This window comes from Melanerpes formicivorus, unplaced genomic scaffold (assembly GCF_026170545.1).
Source record: "Melanerpes formicivorus ecotype bairdi unplaced genomic scaffold, bMelFor1.0.p_v2 SCAF_514, whole genome shotgun sequence".
NCBI classification, from domain to species: Eukaryota; Metazoa; Chordata; class Aves; order Piciformes; family Picidae; genus Melanerpes; species Melanerpes formicivorus.
Window position 1 is genome coordinate 8803 of NW_027142866.1, and position 22674 is coordinate 31476.

The following is a 22674-nucleotide window of genomic DNA, read 5'->3' on the forward strand; positions in this document are numbered from 1 at the left end:
GGGAAGTTTAGGCTCGAGGTGTGGAGAAAGTTCTTCCCAGAGAGAGTTGTTGGCCATGGGAATGTGCTGCCCAGGGAGGTGGTGGAGTCACCATCCCTGGAGGTGTTCAAGAGGGGATTGGATGTGGCACTTAGTGCCATGGTTCAGTCATGAGGTCTGTGGTGACAGGTTGGCCTTGGTGATCATTGAGGTCTCTTCCAACCTTGGTGATTCTGTGTCCCTGTGTCCCTGGGGTTGGAACTAGATGATCCCTGAGGTCCCTCCCAACCCTGCCAATTCCATGATTCCATGATCTTTACACACTTCTGTTAAGCACAGAAAGCTGACACAGGAACACAGCACATAAACTCAAGAGACAGAAATCTCCACAACGGTATTGAGCATACTCACTTGAATAAAGGAGTCCCACAAACAACACATTTGTATGTTCCTTGAGCTTTATGATGGGTGTACTCCCCCTCAAAGGCACTGGGAAAACAACAACACTGCATTTTAAAAAGAAACAAAGGGATTTTGAGGCTGTTTGCTTATTTGTTTGTTTTCTAGCATTACATTAGCCAGGACTAATGTTGCAGAAGGAAACTCCCAATTGAAAAGCTGGCAGTTGCTTTTTACTAAAAGCAGCAAATAAAGCAGGCACAGGGAAAGGTGAATGTCCTCACTGAGCGTGCCTCAAGCGTTAGGCATCATGCAAGAGGCAGCAGATCATCCCACAAGGGAGCAAACAGAATCTGACAATACAAAAACCAGGGGGGGCTGTAAACACAGGGTGTTTGAGGTGTAGCTATAAGGCTACCTGTAGGGCCATGAGCCAAAACTCAGTATCTATACAGCTGCCTGTAGAGCTGAGATGCAAAACTCAGTATCTATAAAGCTGCTTGCAGGGCTAAGAGGCACAACTCAGTATCTCTACAGCTGCCTGTAGAGCTGAGGTGCAAAATTCAGTATCTATAAAGCTACCTGTAAGGCTAAGAGGCACAACTCAGCAGCTATAAAGCTGCCTGTAGAGCTAAGATGCAAAATTCAGTATCTATAAAGCTACCTCTAGGGCTAGGAGGCAAAACTCAGTATCTATAAAGCTGCTTGCAGGGCTAAGAGGCAAAACTCAGTATCTATAAAGCTGCTTGTAGGGCTAAAAGGCAAAACTCAATATCTATAAAGCTGCCTGTAACGAGAAGAGGTAAAACTCAGTATCTCTAAAGCTACCTGTAGGGCTAAGAGGTAAAACTCAGCATCTCTAAAGCCACCTGTAGAGCTAAGAGGTAAAACTCAGCATCCATAAAGCTGCCTGCAGGTCTAAAAGGCAAAACTCAATATCTATAAAGCTGCCTGTAAGGAAAAGAGGTGAAACTCAGTATCTCTAAAGCCACCTGTAGGGCTAAGAGGTAAACCTCAGCATCTCTAAAGCCACCTGTAGGGCTAAGAGGTAAGACTCAGTATCTCTAAAGCTACCTGTAGGGCTAAGAGGGCTGACAATACAAAAACCAGGGGTTTTTGTAAACACAGGGTGTTTGAAATGTAACTCAAAGGGATGCACTTTCCTAGGTTGCCTTTAGGGATAGTGTGGGAGAGGGGCTCAGCTGATAAGGCAGAGGCGTGAAGCACCTGGGTGCTGGCCCAGGCCCTGGATGGGCTGCTGAGGAGGCAGGGGCTTTGTAGCCGAAAATGAAATAATTGCTCCAGGAGTCCAAGCTGTGCCTGCCTCATGTTTTGGAGCTGAAAAGCAATATTACAGCTTTAAGGGAATATTTTCCTGAGTTAACAGTCTAAAAGGCTAGGAGGTCAGTCGCCTAATACGAATCAGCTGCGCTCTGCGCTCGCCCAACAAAAAGCCTATGTGCTCAGCAGCTTGTTTTTATTATCCTTTCACCCTTTTTATGAGGTCCAATTTTTATCCCCCCCCCCCTCCCCCCCTTTTTTTTAAAAAGTTTTTTTTAATAAACAGGATTTTTAAGAATGACCTAATCTAGGATTGTTTGTGTGCATTAAATCACCTTGTTGGTCCCATACACAAGAGTGAGGGAGAGCTGGGGTTTGGGGGGGGTGGGGGGGGGAAGCCAGGCCTCCCAGCAGAGGCTAACATGTGCCTGGCCCCTCTGGGGAATGAAGGAAGGAGGCTGAAGGCAGAGAGGGGGAATCATTCCTGTCACACACACACACCCCCCAACAATTTCAGCCACCAGTGTGCACTGTCAGGAGAGTGCTGCTGATTAACTGGGACCCCATGTGCGGCAGGGAGCCCTTACAGGTCATGAATGAAAACAAGCAGTTACATCATTAGTAGGTTTGGAGCAGTGGTAGAGCCAGGGCCTTGTGCCAAGCTCAGTGGTATAAATTAGACAACAACAACAACAAAAACTTGGCTAGGCCTTGGCAAGTCACCTTCACGCTGGAATCAGCTGAGAGAGAGAGACTTTATGCACTATAAACAGTCTTGGAAGTGAGTCCTCTTTATATTCCTCCAGGACCCAGGGGCTGGCTTCCAGCGACGAGAGCCATGTGAGGGCAGTTATTGAAAATTTTTGACATTCCAACCACAAATGAGCCAATAAATACCTTCTCCACATGTGCTTCCCCCCCCTCCAAAAGAAAAAAAAAAAAAGGGGGGAGGGGGAAAAAAAAAAGTAGAAACTGGAGTGGGGTGGAAAAGAACTAAATTATGCTACCACCTTCTTTCTGCAGCCAAAATGTCGATCCTTACAATGGCCACCTTCAAAACTCCAGCCTCCTCCTGGCACGGGGCCATTTGCCTCGTGGTTCTGCTTGCTGCAGCGCCTTCCAAAACCACCCCCCCCCCCCCCTAAAAAAAAGGTCTACCTAAACTGCTCTTACTTCCACACATTTTGTAGTAAACTGGAAACAGACTCCAAACACGAGCCCGGCGACTTTATAAGCCATGCAGCGTTGATTAAAAGCCACCCCCGAGACCCCCCGGCCTCAGCCCCCGTGCGAGCCGCAGACGCTTGTCCCCGCAGCGGCGTTAATTTGTAGGGGTTAGTAAACAAGTGCAGGAATCCTGGGGAAAGGGAAACCCACAGACGTGGTGGGGAAGGTGAGGAAGCAGCAGAGAGAAAAGGGAAGAAAATAAAGCGTGGAGGGCTTGCGTTTCCTTCGTCCTGCCTTACCTTTCGGTCCCCTTCTCCTGAGTGACATGGTATTGCAAGGGTGTCAGCCGCTTCCTCAGCTCCTCCTGGGAAAAGACCACCTTATAGTCCTTTTTATCCCTACATGACCCTGCAAAGAGGGAGAGGATATGGGAGAAGGAGCCTTTTTAGCTTAAATCCTGAATAATTGCTTTGGCAGACGGCCACAGCATAGCTTCTGCATTCACTTGTCAATGACCAGACCGGTCCCTAATGCACAAAGAACAGCTCAGCTGAACTGCAGCTGATTATTTCTTCAAATCCAAGTGGGTTTTTTTTTTTGTGGTGGTGTTGTTTTTTTTTTTTTCTTTAAATAAAAGAAAATAAAATTAAAAAGACATTTTTTTTTTTGCTTGAGAGCCAGGTGATTCCACTGGAGCAGTGACAATGTGCTGCAGCCAAAGCCCTTCCGTGTGTTATGCAGAAAAGTCATTCACAGAAATTAACATTTTTTTCCCACCATGACAAAAAGAAAGAGAAAATCTGTTCAAAAAAAACCAACCCCAAACCCCCACCCCCCCATTCTTTACAAGACATCTATATTGGAGACTTATGGTAATGGGCATATGATGTTCAGCCACAACATCCAACAATTTAATTACCCTTTAAAGGAGCTGGAAAACAATTCTAAACCTTCAGAATTCCAGTAAGGTTGATTTAACTTCCAGTCACATCCTCATCCCTTTTATTTTATAGCATTAACCACTGCATTTATTTTTCTCCCCCTCCCACCCCCCACCATTGAAGCACTGGAGTAGGAACCCTGAGGAGCAAAGGAATTCCTTTAGGCACAATTTCTTTATGTACAAAGCTGTACAAAGATTCAACAACACACTGGTAAGAATTATAGAATCAGAGAATTGTCAGGATTGGAAGGGACCTCAAGGATCAGACAATTCCAACCCCCCTGCCATGGGCAGGGACACCTCACCCTACAGCAGGTTGCTCACAACCACATCCTGCCTGGCCTTCAAAACCTCCAGGGATGAGGCTTCCACCACCTCCCTGGGCAACCTGTGCCAGTCTCTCACCACCCTCATGGGGAACAACTTCTTCCTAACATCCAATCTCAATCTACCCATTTCTAGTTTTGATCCATTCCCCCCAGTCCTATCACTCCCTGGCACCCTCAAAAGTCCCTCCCCAGCTTTCTTGTAGTCCCCTTCAGGTACTGGAAGGCCACAGTGACAGTTTCTATTTAAATCACTCTCCTTTCAAAATAGAAAAATCTCATCTTTGCTTGTCACACAAAAAATCCAAAGGGTACATAAGGATTATTTAAAACAAACAAACAACAAAAAAACCAAGAAAAATGAAACAAACCAACCCCATAAAACCAAAACAAACCCCAGAAAAACCAACCCCCACAAAACCAACCCCCACAAAACCAAACCCCACAAAACCAAACCAACCAAACCCCACAAAACCAAAACCAACCCCACAAAACCAAACCAAACCCCACAAAACCAAACCAATCCCCACAAAACCAAACCAACCAAACCAATCAAACCCCTCAAAACCAAACCAACCAACCCCCACAAAAACAGAATAAACCCCATAAAAAAACAACCAACCAAACCCCACAAAACCAAACCAAACCCCACAAAACCAAACCAACCAAACCCCACAAAAACAAAACAAACCCCACAAAACCAAACCCCACAAAACCGAACCAACCAACCAAACCCCACAAAAACAAAACCAACAAAACCAATAACAATGACATAAAACCCCAAACCACATTGGTAGAGTGCACAAATTCACATCGTATCAGGAAAGGAGAAAAGCCCTATGAGGAGAGGCTGAGGGAGCTGGGGCTGCTTAGCCTGGAGAAGAGGAGACTCAGGGGTGACCTTATCACTCTCTACAACTACCTGAAGGGAGGTTGTAGACAGGCTGATGATGGTCTCTTCTCCCAGGCACCCAGTGCCAGAACAAGAGGACACAGTCGCAGGCTGCGCCAGGGGAGGTTCAGGTTGGATGTTAGGAAGAAGTTCTATACAGAGAGAGTGATTGCCCATTGGAATGGGCTGCCCGGGGAGGTGGTGGAGTCGCCGTCATTGAAGGTGTTCAGAAGGAGACTTGATGGGGTGCTTGGTGCCATGGGTTAGCTGTTTGGGTGGGTTGGATTGGTTGATGGGTTGGACACGATGATCTTGAAGGTCTCTTCCAACCTGGTTTGGTTTATTCTAATAAAGGTTGTTTATTCTAATAAATAACAATAAGCTTTCATGTTACAGAATACAGAATTAACCAGGTTGGAAAAGACCTTCGAGATCATCCAGTCATAGAGTCATAGAATTGTTAGGGTTGGAAGGGACCTCAAAGATCATCTAGTTCCAACCTCCTTGCCATGGGCAGGGACACCCCACACTAGATCAGCCTGGCCAGAGCCACATCCAGCCTGGGCTTAAACACCTCCAAGGACATGGCCTCAACCACCTCCCTGGACAACCCATTCCAGGGCTTCACCACTCTCATGGGGAAGAACTTCCTCCTCACCTCCAGCCTGAATCTCCCCACCTCCAGCTTCATTCCATTCCCCCTAGTCCTATCACTACCTGAGATCCTGAGCAGTCCCTCCCCAGCCTTCTTGTAGCCCCCTTCAGATACTGGAAGGCCACAATTAGGTCACCTCAGAGCCTTCTCTTCTCCAGACTGAACAGCCCCAACTCCTTCAGTCTGTCCTCACAGGAGAGGTGCTCCAGCCCTCTGATCATCATAGAATTGTTAGGGTTGGAAGGGACCTCAAGGATCATCTAGTTCCAACCTCCATGCCGTGGCCAGGGACATCTGACACTAGATCATGTGGTCCAACCCACCAAAAGAATGAAAACTCCCAAAGAATTAATAGAAATCACCAAATATTCAAGTAACTCTGCTAATTACTTGGAAAAAAAAAAATACCCCAAACCAAAAATGATCTGACAACATGTGGCAGGGAGGAAAAAAGCCCACACACCAAAAAGCACTCTTAATTATGACAGTAATTAAAACATGCTACAATTAGAAATAACCAACCTGAACCCCCCAAAAAAAAATATTGTGTGGGGTTTGGTGTTGCTTTTTTTCCTTTTTGCTGGGAATGTATTATAACACTTACAAAAAGGCCAATTGTGTTCCCAAAGCAGAGGGAGCGGAGCTACCCATCTGTATGTCATTTAGCACAGGAGAGGCAATGGCAGGTTTAAATTACATGGTATTGGATTGCAATTTCCTAACATTGGATGCTTTTCTGCTTTTTTACCTTGAGTCATTACTAAGGAGTGTTCATAAAAAGTAGCTTAAAGCACAGATGCTTGCAAATCATTTAAGAAAAGATGTTTCTTTCTTCCTCCTCTCCCCCCCCCCCCCCACCTCCCCTCTCCCTTCCCCACCCCCTCTTTTCTCATTTTTCTAATGTGTGTGTTGGGGGGGGTGAATAGGGGGGTGGGGGGGGAACAAAATATAATGCTGTTGGTCACTGCTGACTAACCCTAGGAAGTATTTTCAGGAAGGGGAAAGGGAAGGGGGGGAAAAAAAGAAGGAAAATTGAAAACATCTGATTGAAGTAAATAGTGCAAACATAAAAAAGCTTCACCAGGGCAAGAAAAGGTATTGAGAAGTGACTTTATTCCATAGATTAGGAATTACTTTTGATCTAAACATTCCTCCAAACAGATTGTTTTCCACTCTGAGCCATCTCATTAGCTGCGGCTGCAGAGCCTTCCTTTTAATGGCCAGCCCTGAAAGAGCGCTGCTGTACGCCTTTGTTAGCCTCACTCTTATTTGGGAGAGGGATAAAGATTTCATTCCAGGTCTCTTTGTTTGTCTTTGGAGCACCACTAAAGCAGCATTCACACACATTTTGCAGGAATGTGCCCTGTGCCATGGCTTACAAATTATTTGGGTTTGGTGCACTTAAAGGTCACCTTCCAAATTAGCAAAATTTTCCTACATCCTGGCTTTTCAACCTTCAATGTAAATATTGTTTCCTAACTGTAAGTGAGGTTTGTTCTTTATAACATTTGGGTTGCTTATTTAAAGATGTCAAAACGTTGGAGGTTTTTATTCTCTGAGCATGCAGGGCTCCAGGACTAATAAAGTCTTTTAAACTACAGCTAGCAGGGAAAGGAAGCACATGCATTATATAAATAGCTATTGTTATGTTGCACTACACAGCTCAGAGAGGAACTGCCTGAGAGGTGGGATTTCATCTAGAATTTCAGCATTCAAAAGCAGTCCTAAAGACTCTTACAAACCAACCACCTCTCCACTAAAAAAAAAATAAGAAATAATATTCTATTTGCTCTTCAGATGTTGGGGATAAAAAAAAACTACCCCAAAATCAACACATTAAGTGGAACTTCACTTTGGAAAAACTCAAGAGAGTGTCTTGAATGTATTAAAGAAGGCTCAGCATTCCCTTCTTTACTATCCTTGAGTAATTTTTCACAGGATATCACAGAAACATTCAGGTTGGAAAAGAGCCTCAGGGTCACCAAGGCCAACCCAGAACCCTACTCTGCAAGGCTCACCCCTAAACCACAGCCCCAAGCACCACAGCCAAACCACCTTCAAACACAGCCAGGCTTGGGGACTCCACCACCTCCCTGGGCAGCACATTCCAATGCCTGACCACTCTTGCCATGAAAAAAGCTTTCCTAATGTCCAGTCTGAACCTCCCCAGTGGCAGCTTGAGGCCATTCCCTCTTGTTCTGTCACTAATGACCTGGGAGAATAGACCAGCACCAACTTCTCCACAACCTCCTTTCAGGTAGCTGTAGAGAGCCAGGAGGTCTCCCCTCAGCCTCCTCTTTTCCAAACTAACCATCCCCAGCTCCTTCAGTTGCTCTTCATCAGATTTATTCTCCAGGCCCTTCCTCAGCTTCCTTGCCCTCCTCTGCCCTGGCTCCAGCACCTCCACATCTCACAGTATCACAGTACCACCAAGGTTGGAAGAGAGCTCAAAGACCATCAAGTCCAACCTGTCACCACAGACTTCATGACTAGACCATGGCACCAAGTGCCACATCCAATCTCCTCTTGAACACCTCCAGGGATGGTGACTCCACCACTTCCCTGGGCAGCACATTCCAATGACCAATGACTCTCTCAGTGAAGAACTTTCTCCTCACCTCGAGCCTAAATTTCCCCTGGTGCAGCTTGAGACTGTGTCCCCTTGTTCTGGTGCTGGTTGCTAGAGAGAAGAGACCAACCCCCTCCTGGCTACAACCTCCCTTCAGGGAGTTGTAGAGAGCAATGAGGTCTCCTCTGAACCTCCTCTTCTCCAGGCTAAACAACCCCAGCTCCCTCAGCCTCTCCTCACAGGGCTGTGCTCCAGATCCCTCCCCAGCCTTGTTGCCCTTCTCTGGACACATGCAAGTGTTTCAATGTCCTTCTTAAACTGAGGGGCCCAGAAGTGGTCACAGTACTCAAGATGTGGCCTAACCAGTGCTGAGCACACATGGTCTGGGGAAAATGCTCTCACACAGGCAACAAACTTCTTCAGGAACGCAGTCATAAAGACAAGGTCATTTGTAAATTACACAGCTGAAGGCAGAAGAGAGCCATCACTTTTACAAATAAAACACCACCAGTGTGATTACATTAAAGGTGAGATTAAATTATACACACTGAGAATAACAGAGGCTGGATTCATTGGATCTGTAGGAGGACTCTGGGTTAGATCTCACTTGTTCTTTGGAGGCAATGCTCTCAGCAATGACTTGTAGAGGAGTCTGTGACAGCTACATTCCTTACTCCAGTTAGATTCCACTGTTAGGGGAGGTGAATGCTGCCCTACAAGGGTAGGCAAAATTCCCTTTACATTCTCAGCAGATTAAATCTCTAGTCAGTGCAGCTGGGTGCCTTGGTTGGGCTCATGGCTCTTTAGAAGCACAGTGCACAGGCAACTGCTCCACAAACAGGCACCACCATGTCCACTTGAGGCCACCTGCCTTTAGCCTTTTGCCAACAGTTACAGCAGTGTCGAGGTCACCATCCCTGGAGGTGTTCAAAAAAGGACTGGATGTGGCACTTGTTACAATAGGATAGGATAGGATAGGATAGGATAGGATAGGATAGGATAGGATAGGATAGGATAGGATAGGATAGGATAGGATAGGATAGAATTAACCAGGTTGGAAAAGACCTTTGAGATCATTGAGTCCAACCTATCACCCAACACCATCTCATCAACTAAACCATGGCACTAAGAGTCCCATCTAGCATCTTCCTAGTTGAAGTCATGGTTTAGTTAGTATGAGGTGTTGGGTGATAGGTTGGACTTGATGATCTCTGAGGTCTTTTCCAACCTTATTGATTGTATGATCTTGGAGCAAGGTGGAAGGTTCTGTGAAGAGAAGGCCAGGATCACACATCTTAATATATAAATACAGAGGAAAAGAAAAAGCTCTTCTGCAGGCTTCACAGCACTCCTGTGCTTAGGAAAGGCTTTATCTGGAAAGCAACACCATGCACACAGCCATTTCCTATTGACCTGCAGCCCAGGGGCATTTCAGAGCTCAGCTCTGGAGTCCTCCTGTGTAGAGAGGGAACGAGCAGAAAATATTTTCTGGGTGTTGACCTGATAATGAAGATATTAAGCATCTCACCTCACATATAAATCCCAGTTTCAACTGACCTTTTCAGGTCTGTGGTTCATAACACAAGGGTGTGCTATTTCCTTCCATCTAAGTGGCATTTTGCCTGACAGCTTTCCTTCTTCCAAGTCTTTTGAATGTTTTTCCTAGCCATTTTCTCTCCTGTTTTGCTCCTCCCTATCACTGAAATGAACATTTCAGCTAGGTGGAGGGCACAGCATACATTTGCCTCCTTCTATGTATGCTTCTGTTCCACTGGTACTAATGGACATTGCAGTCATGCACTGAGCACATACCATTAAGACTTCCTGAATTAAATACAGCCAGATCAAATGCTCCAGCAGAGCACACTCATAAAATAAATCAGGCTTCTAGTTTTCAGTACTACTTCTTTTACTATACCCAAGCAGGGTGGTTTTTCTAGGGGGCTCCCAGCACATGTTAGAATAAAATAGAATAGAATTAACCAGGTGGGAAAACACCTTTGAGATCATCGAGTCCAACCTATCACCCAACACCATCTCATCAACTAAACCATGGCACCAAGTGCCTCATCCAGTCTCTTCTTAAACACCTCCAGTGATGATGACTCCACCACCTCCCTGGGCAGCACATTCCAATGGTCAATCTCTCTTGCTGGGAAGAACTTCTTCCTAACATCCAGCTTAAACCTGCCCTGGCACAGCTTTAGACTGTGTCCTCTTGTTCTGGTGCTGGTTGCTAGAGAGAAGAGACCAACCCCTTCCTGGCTACAAACACCTTTCAGGTAGTTGTAGAGAGCAATGAGGTCTCCCCTGAGCCTCCTCTTCTCCAGGTTAAGCAACCCCAGCTCCCTCAGCCTCTCCTCACAGGGCTGTGCTCCAAACCCCTCCCCATCTTTGTTGCCCTTCTCTGGACAAGTTCCAGTGATTCCTCTTCTTACAACCCCATCCCAAGCCATTTTAAATCATTGCTGCATGCTGCTGCCTGGGAGAGATGCTGCAAAAAGAGCTCTGATGGGTTGGGAGGTGGTTAAAAATAAAACCCAAACTTCACCATTCAAAAAAAACCAACCAAGAAAACCTGTAAATGTTTTACACAGTGAAACACAGACCTGTGTTTCTTCTTGGAGGGATGGCTCCTTTGATTTCTTGCTGTAGGTAGCTGACTCCCACTCGCTGCCCAAACACCATTTGCAGTTTCATGCAAGCATTAGGGGTAACGGGGTGAAGATCATTTCCACTACATTGTGTGTTGAAAAATCCAAAAGCTGGGTACCAGCCATAATCTTGGGTCAAATGCCAGGTTCTGGCTTAAAAAGAACACCACCCCCCAAAATCAACTGTCTTAGGAAAGGAAAAAAAAGGGAAATATTTCTGTAGCCCCCAGCAGGGCTGCGTGGGCACAAGGGAAGGGCAAGCTCTTTTCTTTGCACACTTGCAAGCTTCCCATGCAACTGAGCAGCAGAGCTCTCAAGATTTATTTTGCCCACCTGGTCATCAGAATGGCTCGTGGTAGATTCAGATTGGATGCTAGAAAGAAGTTCTTCCCCATGAGGGTGGTGAGACACTGGCACAGGTTGCCCAGGGAGGTGATGGAAGCCTCAGCCCTGGAGGTTTTTAAGGCCAGGCTGGATGTGGCTGTGAGCAACCTGCTGTAGTGTGAGGTGTCCCTGGGCATGGCAGGGGGTTGGAACTAGATGATCCTTGAGGTCCCTTCCAACCCTGACAATTCTATGATGCTATGTTTTATACAAACGTGTGTGTGTATGTATATATATATGTAGTCACCATCAGAGGTCTAGAATAGAATACTAGAATAGAACAGAACAGAACAGAACAGAATAGAATAGAATAGAATAGAACCGAACCAAACCAAACCAAACCAAACCAAACCAAACCAGGTTGGAAGAGACCTTCAAGATCATCATGTCCAACCCATCAACCAATCCAACCCACCTAAACAACTAACCCATGGCACCAAGCACCCCATCAAGTCTCCTCCTGAACACCTCCAATGATGGTGACTCCACCAGCTCCCCAGGCAGCACATTCCAATGGGCAATCACTCTCTCAGTATAGAACTTCCTCCTAACCTCCAGCCTAAACCTCCCCTGGCACAGCCTGAGACTGTGTCCTCTTGTTCTGGTGCTGGCTGCCTGGGAGAAGAGACCAACCTCTGCCTGTCTACAACCTCCCTTCAGGTAGTTGTAGAGAGCAATAAGGTCTCCCCTGAGTCTCCTCTTCTCCAGCCTAAGCAACCCCAGCTCCCTCAGCCTCTCCTCATAGGGCTGTGCTCCAAGCCCCTCACCAACTTTGTTGCCACCAAATTTCTCAAGATTAGAAAAGAAAAAATTACAATCCCCAAATTCCCAGCTAACAAATCTCCTCTGTACATTCTTTCTCTTTCCAAAGAAAATGGTACTGGGACCCCAAAGACAGTGGTACTGGGACCCCAGTTGTCACAGTACAGGCAGAGGTGGTGGAAGCCTCATCCCTGGAAGTTTTTAAGGCCAGGCTGGATTGGGCTCTGAGCAACTTGACTTATTGTGAGGTGTCCCTGCCCATGGCAGGGGAGTTGGAACTAGATGATCCTTGTGGTCCCTTCCAACCCTGACAATTCTATGATTCTATGAAAGGCTGCAGTGAACAGGCTTTTTTTCCCCAAGCAGAGAAGCAGGGGGTTGGAGTTAGATGATCCTTGAGGTCCCTTCCAACCCTGACAATTCTATGATTCTATGAACACCCACAGGAACAGAAACTGCCTTGTCATTTCTGCAGGTCTGCAAGTGTCTTTGTGGCAGGTTGCATGGTCAAGGTAGCCACATTAGCCATAAAAAAGACATATCCTGGAAAAGAACTCTGCAGCTGCCTCACCTCCCTGTGAATGTAAACCCCAATGAACAACAGAGCGAAGCGCTGTGCGTGGTGGGAAAGAGGGAAAGGAATGCACTTCTGTTTGTCCTCTCCCTGCACATCTAATTTACTTTATCTCATGGCAATGAAATAAGTACCACCACCAACCACCATCTTGGCTTCACAACCTTTCCTAATTATAACCCCTGAGGACCCACCACCACCCTGTGCTGGCCAGTTAAGGCAGCATCCCCCCCTGGGGCTTTGTTTTTTGAGCTGCTCTCCTCACCACAGTGATGTGGCTGCTCAGTAGAGGTTAGTGAATAGAAGAACTTTCAATTAAGTAGAGCAAAAGCTCATTATGTTATTAACTGCCACTTCTGTTACCATTTCTGCTGAGATGGCCAAAGACTGAGTGCATGAGGCAGCTGACCTATTTGCCTTACTCTTGGATGCAAACCAGGCAAGACAAGATCAAGATCTATTGGTACAGCAGTGTAGGGGAGGGGGGAGGCCACATTTACATATAATGATGGATTCCTCTTCCTCTCTCCCCTAATAGATAAAGAGACCTTTGTTTTGCTGATATGATCCTAGCACCTTTCACAGGCACTGCATCTGTTTGAGTGAAAAACAAGAAAGGCAGAGACACTGAGCTCTCTGTATCTGGTCAACAGATTTCTGTCAAAACCAATAGAAAAGGGGCAAAACTTATGGAAAGGCATTTTATTAACAGCAGAATTAAGCTGTATTTACCAAAAGTGCCTTGTGCTACCTCTTGCATTGAAAATGTTTCAGTGAGCCATCAAGAGAAGTTTATCCATGTGGCTTTATTAATAATGGCTTAACCCTGCAGCAGAAGCAATCAAAATGTCAGCATCTGCCAACAGTGTGTAGCTTATTGTGGCATCCAGGCTGCTGCTACCTCCTCCTGCTGCTTCCTCCACAACAGTGATGTGTGGCCTGTGAGATGAGCACCTCAAGAACCAAGGTGCCACAGCCTACACGTGGGATGGGGGTGAAGGTAAGGAGTGGTGAGAGGCAGGTCTTTTCTTCTTGTGGAATGCCCACCAACAGCCCAGACCTAACCCCCTGCAAATCTTGGTCTGCCTCCCGCTGCGCAGGAGCCCTTTCAGCAAAGACACAAGCAGGCACAGCCTGCTCCATGGCCTTTCATCCCACATCTCCAAGCACTGAGGGACACATGCAGCATGAAGGCAGGAATGGCTGGAACATGCTGTGTGCTCCAGATGCTGCTCTGCTATGGCCACCATGGAAAACATTGTAGCCCCCTTCCCTCTCAATCTGCTTCAGTACTGAAGGCAGAGAAACAACCCAAAAGGGTAGTAACTGCCAACTTCTTTCCCTAGTGGGCTTTCTGGACTTCCCTGTGTTCCCTGTGTAAAATTCAGCCATGCTTTATAGGTCAGGAAGATGGGGTGAAGCCCCAGAAGGGGCTTTTAAGCAGACTCAGTTAAGCCCTTCCCCACTCCTTCACCTAGACCAGAGGACTCAGTGCTTACCTGCAGTGCACAAAGCTGCCAGTGCTGGACCTGGGCTGCCAGCACCTATGGTCTCACATGAACATCTCCTCCAGCTGGAGCAGAGGGCACCTTTGCACCCCAGCCATGGACCCTTTGCCAACACAGCCTCTTTTGCAGAAAACCACAAGATCAGAGACATGTGTTCAGACTGGAACTAAGAACAAACATTTCCTACTTCTTAAGCATCTCTGGGACACAATTCCTCTCTAGTTGTTTCCCCCTAAATCACTACCTGTGCTGTAGCAGCCTGTGGTTAATCTAACAGCTAAGTTAGGGTAGTGTTTGTGTCTCTGGTGCCTGGCTCCCAGGCCACACTTAAGACTCCAAGCTCAAACGAGCTCCTGGATCATCTCCTCCATCACTTCCCAACATACTCTTATTGACTTGAGGGTTCACACTCCCATCTTGCACCTTTCCTTCCTTGCCCTCCCCCAGCTTAGCAACGAAGAAAAACTCCTTCCTTTTTCTGTGCCATCATGTCTCCATCACATTCTTTCCTGCAACCTCCATCATATATTCCTCTGAGAAAGGGCAAAGCCAGGGACTGCTTTTAATTGAAGAGGGGGGAGGGGGGGGAGTGAAGGCAGACTTTAAAGGACCTCACAGACCTCCTCTTATAAACAGCCCCATAACTAAAGAAGTAGCTTTTCATGGGAAACTTTCAAACACGGAAACACCGCTAGTGCTGAAACTTCATCTTTTCCACACCCAGCTAAGCAGAAAGCACAGAAAGCCTGGGCTGCAGAGGGCACAGGAGTGGAACACAGGAAATTTATGAGCTCCCAGAATTAAAACATTCCTGCAAGAAATGGCTTGTGGTGGGTCCTTTATGGGAGCAGGAAGGGGATGTAAATGACCTTAAGGTATCTGTCGGGGAACACATTAAGGAATTGGCTCTATGCGTGGTCTGGGAGCACAAGAAACATCTCATCAGCCCTGTGCTTACTCTGTGCCTGAGTCACTGAGGAAGCTCTCTCCTCAGACCAAGCAAGGATGAGCACCTCTGTCTATTCAGAAGATGAGGGACAGTGCAAAACTCCAAGAGAACAAGGAGTTAAGAAGGGGGGGTGGGGGGGGTGGGGTGTGGAACAGGGTAAAAACTCAAGGGTAGAATCATAGAACCAATAAGGTTGGAAGAGAGCTCAAAGATCATCAGGTCCAACCTGTCACCACAGACCTCATGACTACTAGACCATGGTACCAAGTGTCACATCCAATCCCCTCTTGAACACCTCCAGGGATGGTGACTCCACCACCTCCCTGGGCAGCACATTCCAACAGCTAACAACTCTCTCAGTGAAGAACTTTCTCCTCACCTCCAGCCTAAACCTCCCCTGGCACAGCTTGAGACTGTGTCCTTTTGTTCTGTTGCTGGCTGCCTGGGAGAAGAGACCAACTCCCACCTGGCTACAATCTCCCTTCAGGTAGTTGTAGAGAGCAAGAAGGTCTCCCCTGAGCCTCCTCTTCTCCAGGCTAAGCAACCCCAGCTCCCTCAGCCTCTCCTCATAAGTCTTACATTTGAGGCCTCTCCCCAGCCTCATTGCCCTTGGCTACTAACCAAAAGGGTACATTAACAAAGGGTTTCTGGTCTTTATGATCCCAAGTTTTGCAAGCATCAGGCACAATAGAAGTATTACTCCCAGTGAGGTATCTACAACCACATCTCCTTCTGAACTGCATTGAAGAAGCCATTCTAGACTGAGCACTCTTGTAAAAAAAAAAAAGGGAAACATATGTAAGTACAGATTCACATTGAATATGTTCCCACCTAGACAGTTAGATAGAAGGGAATTCTGAAAACCCATCTGCAAGCCACTCCACAGAAATGGGAATGTCATGCTCTAGAATGACAATGCAGCATTCTACTGTCATTTGATTAGGAAGCAGACATACACACAGGCATCTCTAGAATGAGGACAACAGGGACAACTTCACATTGCTCACAGAGTGCTGATTTTTCAAGACACTTTTAACTGCTGGGAGGTGCAAGAGGACACAGTCTCAAGCTGCACCAGGGGAGGTTTAGGCTGGATGTTTGGAGGAAGTTCTTCCCAGAAAGAGAGACTGGCCATTGGAATGTGCTGCCCAGGGAGGTGGTGGAGTGACCATCCCTGGAGGTGTTTAGGAAGAGACTGGATGAGGCACTTGGTGCCATGGTTTAGTTGATGAGATAGTGTTGGGTGATAGGTTGGACTTGATGATCTTGAAGGTCTTTTCCAACCTGGTTAATTCCATTCCATCCCATTCTGTTGTGTCCCATTCTGTCATTCTATTCTACCCCATTCTGTTCTACCCCATTCTGTTTACCCCATTCTGTTCTATCCCATTCTGTTCTACCCCATTCTGTTCTACTCCATTCTGTTCTATCCCGTTCTGTTCTATCCCGTTCTCTTCTACCCCGTTCTGGTCTGTCCCGTTCTGTTCTACCGCATTCTGTCTACCCCGTTCTGTTCTATCCCATTCTGTTCTACCCCACTCTGTTCTACTCCATTCTGTTCTATCCCGTTCTCTTCTACCCCGTTCTGGTCTGTCCCGTTCTGTTCTACCGCATTCTGTCTACCCCGTTCTGTTCTATCCCATTCTGTTCTACCCCACTCTGTTCTACTCCATTCTGTTCTATCCCGTTCTGTTCTATCCCGTTCTCTTCTACCCCGTTCTGGTCTGTCCCGTTCTGTTCTACTGCATTCTGTCTACTCCGTTCTGTTCTATCCCATTCTGTTCTACCCCACTCTGTCTACCACATTCTGTTCTATCCCATTCTGTTCTACCCCATTCTGTTCTACCCCATTCTATCTACCCCATTCTGTTCTATCCCATTCTGTTCTACCCCATTCTGTTCTATCCCATTCTGTTCTGTCCCATTGTGTTCCACCCCACTCTGTCTACCACATTCTGTTCTATCCCATTCTGTTCTACCCCATTCTGATCTACCCCATTCTGTTCTATCCCATTCTGTTCTACCCCATTCTGTTCTATCCCATTCTGTTCTATCCCATTGTGTTCCACCCCATTCTGTCTACCACATTCTGTTCTATCCCATTCTGTTCTACCCCACTCTGTCTACCACATTCTGTTCTACCCCATTCTGTTCTATCCCATTCTATCTACCCCATTCTGTTCTATCCCATTCTGTTCTACCCCATTCTGTTCTATCCCATTCTATCTACCCCATTCTGTTCTATCCCATTCTGTTCTACCCCATTCTGTTCTATCCCATTCTGTTCTGTCCCATTCTGTTCTACCCCATTCTATCTACCACATTCTGTTCTACCCCATTCTGTTCTATCCCATTCTATCTACCCCATTCTGTTCTATCCCATTCTGTTCTACCCCATTCTGTTCTATCCCATTCTATCTACCCCATTCTGTTCTATCCCATTCTGTTCTACCCCATTCTGTTCTATCCCATTCTGTTCTGTCCCATTCTGTTCTACCCCATTCTATCTACCCCATTCTGTTCTACCCCATTCTGTTCTACCCTATTCCATTCTACATAGATTTGTAAGACTGTATTTCAAGTTTAGAAATTTACTTTGCTTCCAAATTGATGTTTGGTTTTTGTTGGGGTCTTTTTTGGTGATTGGGGGGTTTTGGTGGGTTGGTTTGTTTGTTTGTTTTAAAACTAAGCTTCACAGAAATGAGTTTTAACGTTTGCCCCCCACAGCCAGTTCTGAGGATCAAGGACAGGAAGCTGAGACCTTGTATGATGTATTTAAACCCAGAGCAAATTTTTTTCTGTCCAGGCTATAAACCCCAGAAAAATAGGGATTTCTAATGAAAACATGGGCAGGCATTTAACCATAGCCATACTGGTGGGGATTGGTATACAACATAAACAGAATCACAGAATTTCAGGGGCTGGAAGGGACCTTGGAAGATCACCCAGCCCAACCCCCCCTGCCAGAGCAGGATCACCTACACCAGATCACACAGGAACGCATCCAGGCAAGTTTTGACTCTCTCCAGAGACGGAGACTCCACAACCCCCCTGGGCAGCCTGCTCCAGCCTTTACTTTTATTTTCTTTCAGACCATATGAACAGACATCTGTAACAGCACATCTTCAGTGATACACATGACAGAAACCTAGGGGAAAGTTCAAACAAACATCATGGAAATCACATCTCTGAACACAGAAACACACAACATGAAATGTTTAGACACACTTAAGTCACACAAAGGTTGATAGCAACTACTGGACTTTGAACACACGAGGCTGAGGTCTTTTCCAGGCTTTTTTGTTGTTGTTGTTGTTGTTAAAGCCAGAGCTGGCAAATGCTACACACAGAGAGAATTTCTCTGACATGAGCAGTTGGAGAGCTCTGAGGGACAAATGCTCAGGAACAACTCATGCATGCAACTGCTTGCTCCTAAAAGCAATCCTTTATGTTAACAGATTTCAACTCAAAATCCAGGTTTGGAGACCCACCTGGTAATTTTCTCTTCACTACCTATTCAGTTCAATTTCATGAGAGGCTGTTACACTGGAACTTGGAACTGACCAATATGTCATAAATAAAACAAGTGGTGAGAAACTATGCAATAGATAAGGTTTAAAAAGAACTAGAAAGACTTAACACCATATGCCCAGCACCGTCTTCATACAGATGTATTGTAATCTAATCCTAGGAAAGTGTGGTTTCCTACCAGGAACTTTAGCAATTAAACACTTCACAACAATTTCATATTCTCTAGGTCTTTATTATTGCATACAGGAAAAGAAAAACTAAACCAAAATCTAGCTCTACCCCTTGTAATGTCTTCATCATGACTTAATGTTACAAGCACCAGAACTTCCTTTCATCTACAAGAGAGGAAAAGCCAAACTATCTCATGCAAACCCCAAAAAAATAGTGTGATGGAAGCAGTGCAACATTCAAAGCGTTAAAGAAATAAAGGAATTGGGTTTAAATACATCATTTTTAGAGAGAAGTGAAAGCCCATAGTCATTAGAAGACACAGCAAAGCAAAATAAGCTACCTCTTTACTTTAGAGCGTGGTGGTCTGCTGCAGAAAACACATGTACATGGCTTCTGCATAATCATGCCTTGTCCCAGTTCCTCGTTGGGATGCATTCAAGCAGCTGGAGTAGTTTTTCCATTAGGGAAGTTTGGGGAGCTTTGGGTGCTTTGGGGGTTGTTTGGGGGGGTTTTCTTGGTAAAAGATTTCATTTCTGGGAAGTAAATGCTGGCAGGTACTGAGTGCATCCTACATTTCCAGAGAAATTTTAAGGCGTTCAACTCGCACAAGAGCCGGCACTTCTACCTCGCACCTCGGGCACAACAGGGCTGCAACGGGTACTGGCGATGAAGATACCTTGAACCAAGGTGAAAGGAGTTTGCCCACAAGCGCTGACTGATTTCCCCCCGAGGCTGACGCTTTTGTTCAAAAGCTTGTAAACGTTCCTAAGGTCTCAGGGTCTACTTTATGTATGAATGACTGCTAAACGAGGAAGCTTTTTCACACAGGGCTCGGCGTGCAAACCGGCATAGGCTTAGTGCCATCTACTGGGAGCGCCTGCTCAGGCTCTGAACGTCACCGCGGCTGTCCAGGCAACCCGGGCACTAAGGTTTGCACATATTGAAACGTTTAGTCCTAACTTCAGACCGAAACAAAAAGAAAAAGATGTATTTTTAAAATACAATTTGGAAGAATAGAGCCGCGCTCCAGGTGCTAAGACACGAACAGAAAAGGAGCACTTAGCATCCAGTGTAACTCGCACATTGCTTACAAAACAGCGTTTCCAAGAGGAGGCAGAAGGCCACCCCTATTCTAAGAGACTTCCCGACGTTATTTCTTCATTCATTTAACTCTGTTTGGGGAAAACAAACCCACTTATTTCTGATTTATAACTATAACTTTACATTAGCTAGAGTAAATATTGCATTCTGTTACTTAATTCCTTCCACAGGAAGGAGAGAAGCACCATTCCAAGCAGAGAAGTTGAAAGGATACTTCCATTCGAGTCCTTGTCCTGCAAGTATTTAGCTGCATGGAGTTTAAAACTCTGTTTGAAAGCTCGATTTACAGCTCTGTTGGCACTTTGTTCCTTTACACTTAGCAGGAAGGGGTTCTAGAAGGTTAGAATGTCTGCTTCCAAATGGAATTTGCCACTGAATGAGAAGAAGACCAAACTCAACGCTGCTCCAGATTTGGTGGGCACATAGCACCTTGGTGTGCTGCAGGGCTGCTATTCTCACAGAAGTGGAAGGTGGGAAAAGCACTAACCCAAAGTGTTCTATTATAGACCAAAAAAAAAAAAAATCATGAGAACTCAGGGTGTTCTCTGTACATTCTGAAGTTAAAGTCGCAGCACATCGGGGCATTTAATGCAGCTTCTGGCTCTAGGCCTCATTCCCACGTTCAATTTGGTATAAGCTGCACCACTTAATTGCAACCCCCTCAATGTACCACACAGACTAAAAAAAACCCCAACCCAAAGGCAAAGCAAGCCTATGGTACTTTATAAGCATCTGGGGAATTCAGAGTACTCTTCAAATATGTGAGGTATGTGATTGTGTATTATTCCACTGTTAGCAGACGAGTTTGGGTTTATAACACATAAATGTATCTCGATGTATCCGTACGGTAGCCGGGCAGTGGAACTCTATTGTTTGCACAGTTACAGATCAAAGGGACAGCAATCAGCAGCGCAGCGTTGGGAGCTTTATATTCCAAAGTGTGACTTCTGGGTTACACCAAGCAGCTAATGCAACGCTCTGCAAACAGGTATGCAACAGCAGAGCTTCCCAGGGGGCTGCGTTTGGAGCTGACTAACTCTGAGGTCTCCTTTTCAGAGCAGGAACAAACCGGCCAGAACAGAGAGTGCTCCCCCCCCCGCCCCGCCCCTGTTTTAAAGCAGACACCAGCAACATGAGTGCACATCAAAAGGTGCATAATGAGGGCTAAGGAAATTTTGCTTACCCTATATTTTTAGGATTTTTAAATTTGGCTCAGCAGCAAATATAACAGGAAACCGAGGTCAGGCTGACACAATGTGGCCTATTCTCCTGCTTCCTCAAGATGTTTGCAGCTCCTATCGAGGTTAATGGGAGTTCTGTGCACATGTGGGGGGAAACAGAACGCAAGTGCTGCAAAAATTGGACTCAGATTTAGTTCAAATGAAGTGTAATCAGCTTTAGAAGAAGCCATCATCTTGAAAACTGATGTCTTATCACTGCAAAAATAAAACCCTTTAAAACACCACTGCCATATGCTTGTTAAGTCCAACCTGGGGGTAGGGGCGGGGAGAAAAAAACGCTTGCAGGATTTTGCACCCTCATGAGCCAGTCAAAAGTGTAGCACAGACAGCCAAGCTGGCTCTTTTGTAATGTTTTCTAATACTGATCAGCCAGGATTGTATCTACTTTATATTATATTATATTATATTATATTATATTATATTATATTATATTATATTATATTATATTATATTAATTATGTCTTATTATATGTCTTATTATATGTCTTATTATATGTCTTATTATATTATAGCCTTATTATATTATAGTCTTATCATATTATATTATATTCTTATTGTATTATATTCTTATTGTATTATATTCATATTATATTCATATTATAATTGTTATATTGGTTTGGGGTTTAATTGTTGCATTTTAATTATCATCATTATTATTTGGGTATCAAGAAAACTCCTAGTCATGCTCCAAATCAGCTCAGTGTCACCTTCATGTTCTCCCACACAACCACCCAGAGTGATGTTTATGACACAGACACCACAGATTTGCTGTTTCAGTGACACACAAAATACTCAGGCTCAAGGTTTTCATGATGGCAGCCCCATGAGTGGAGAGGAGTTGTAACAGCACCTTTCACAGACCCAACCATCACACCTGGGGCTCTACGTGAAAAGTGCAGCCTGCATCTGGGCGTTCAACTACACCCTGCTCTTTATTTGTTTAGACAAGTGCCACAAACCTGAAGAACATTGCTGGTGGAGGGAGGGGAGAATTAAGTTTTAAACTCTTAAATGCTTTTTTTTTTTTTTTCTTTTGTAGACAACTTTCAGTGGAACATATTTGATCTCTAAAAGGGACATGGGGAGTGTAGCTACAGCACACTGCTCAAGATTTTGGGAAACCAGTTTGAAGTCCTGTGATTTAATAGCAATCAATATTCTTTTATGCCCTTTCCCCCCCCTCTTTTCTAATTCTAAATGGCACCAAATAAATGATTTTTGCTTTGATTGCACTCAGTTTTTTTTTTTGCCAAGAATGAGGAAAAGAATGTAAAATTTAAGAGAGGGATATGTTGGCCAAGGAAATGAAGGCAGCATTTCCAAGCATCCTAAATAAAACCCTCGCTGAAGCCAGTGATTTTTTTACAACAATAACACACACATACACACACACACACAAAAAAAAAGGCAAACAATCTTCTGGTTCAAAGAAAATTCAAACAAACCAGAGCAACCCATAGCACATGGTTTCCTGCAGCAGAGACACCCGTTCCTAAAAAGGGCCTTCGTTATGCATGACACCACAAGCAGCACCCATTCAACCTGAGGGAAGCCCACAGGCTCGCAGGGCCACTGGCTGGCTCTTTGT

At 45.4% G+C, this 22674-nt stretch overlaps 1 protein-coding gene across 3 annotated transcripts in view; it reads right to left on the minus strand.

The window, feature by feature from the left end:
• Nucleotides 1–385: 385 nt before the first annotated feature.
• Nucleotides 386–22674, minus strand: part of LOC137460097 (methionine-R-sulfoxide reductase B3-like) — a 48774-nt gene continuing 26485 nt past the window's right edge. The window contains exons 1-3 of one of the 3 annotated variants that reach the window (XR_010992654.1): nucleotides 22629–22674; nucleotides 3126–3234; nucleotides 386–468 (exon numbers count right to left, since the gene is read on the minus strand). Coding sequence is in view for 1 of the 3 variants with exons in the window: in XM_068170677.1 (XP_068026778.1) it covers nucleotides 387–468; nucleotides 3126–3234 (191 nt within the window). In the remaining 2 variants the exon portion in view is untranslated. Of the gene's footprint in view, nucleotides 469–3125; nucleotides 3235–18024; nucleotides 18342–22628 lie in introns of those variants that run through there. The other 2 variants (XR_010992655.1, XM_068170677.1) reach the window with 2 other exon arrangements.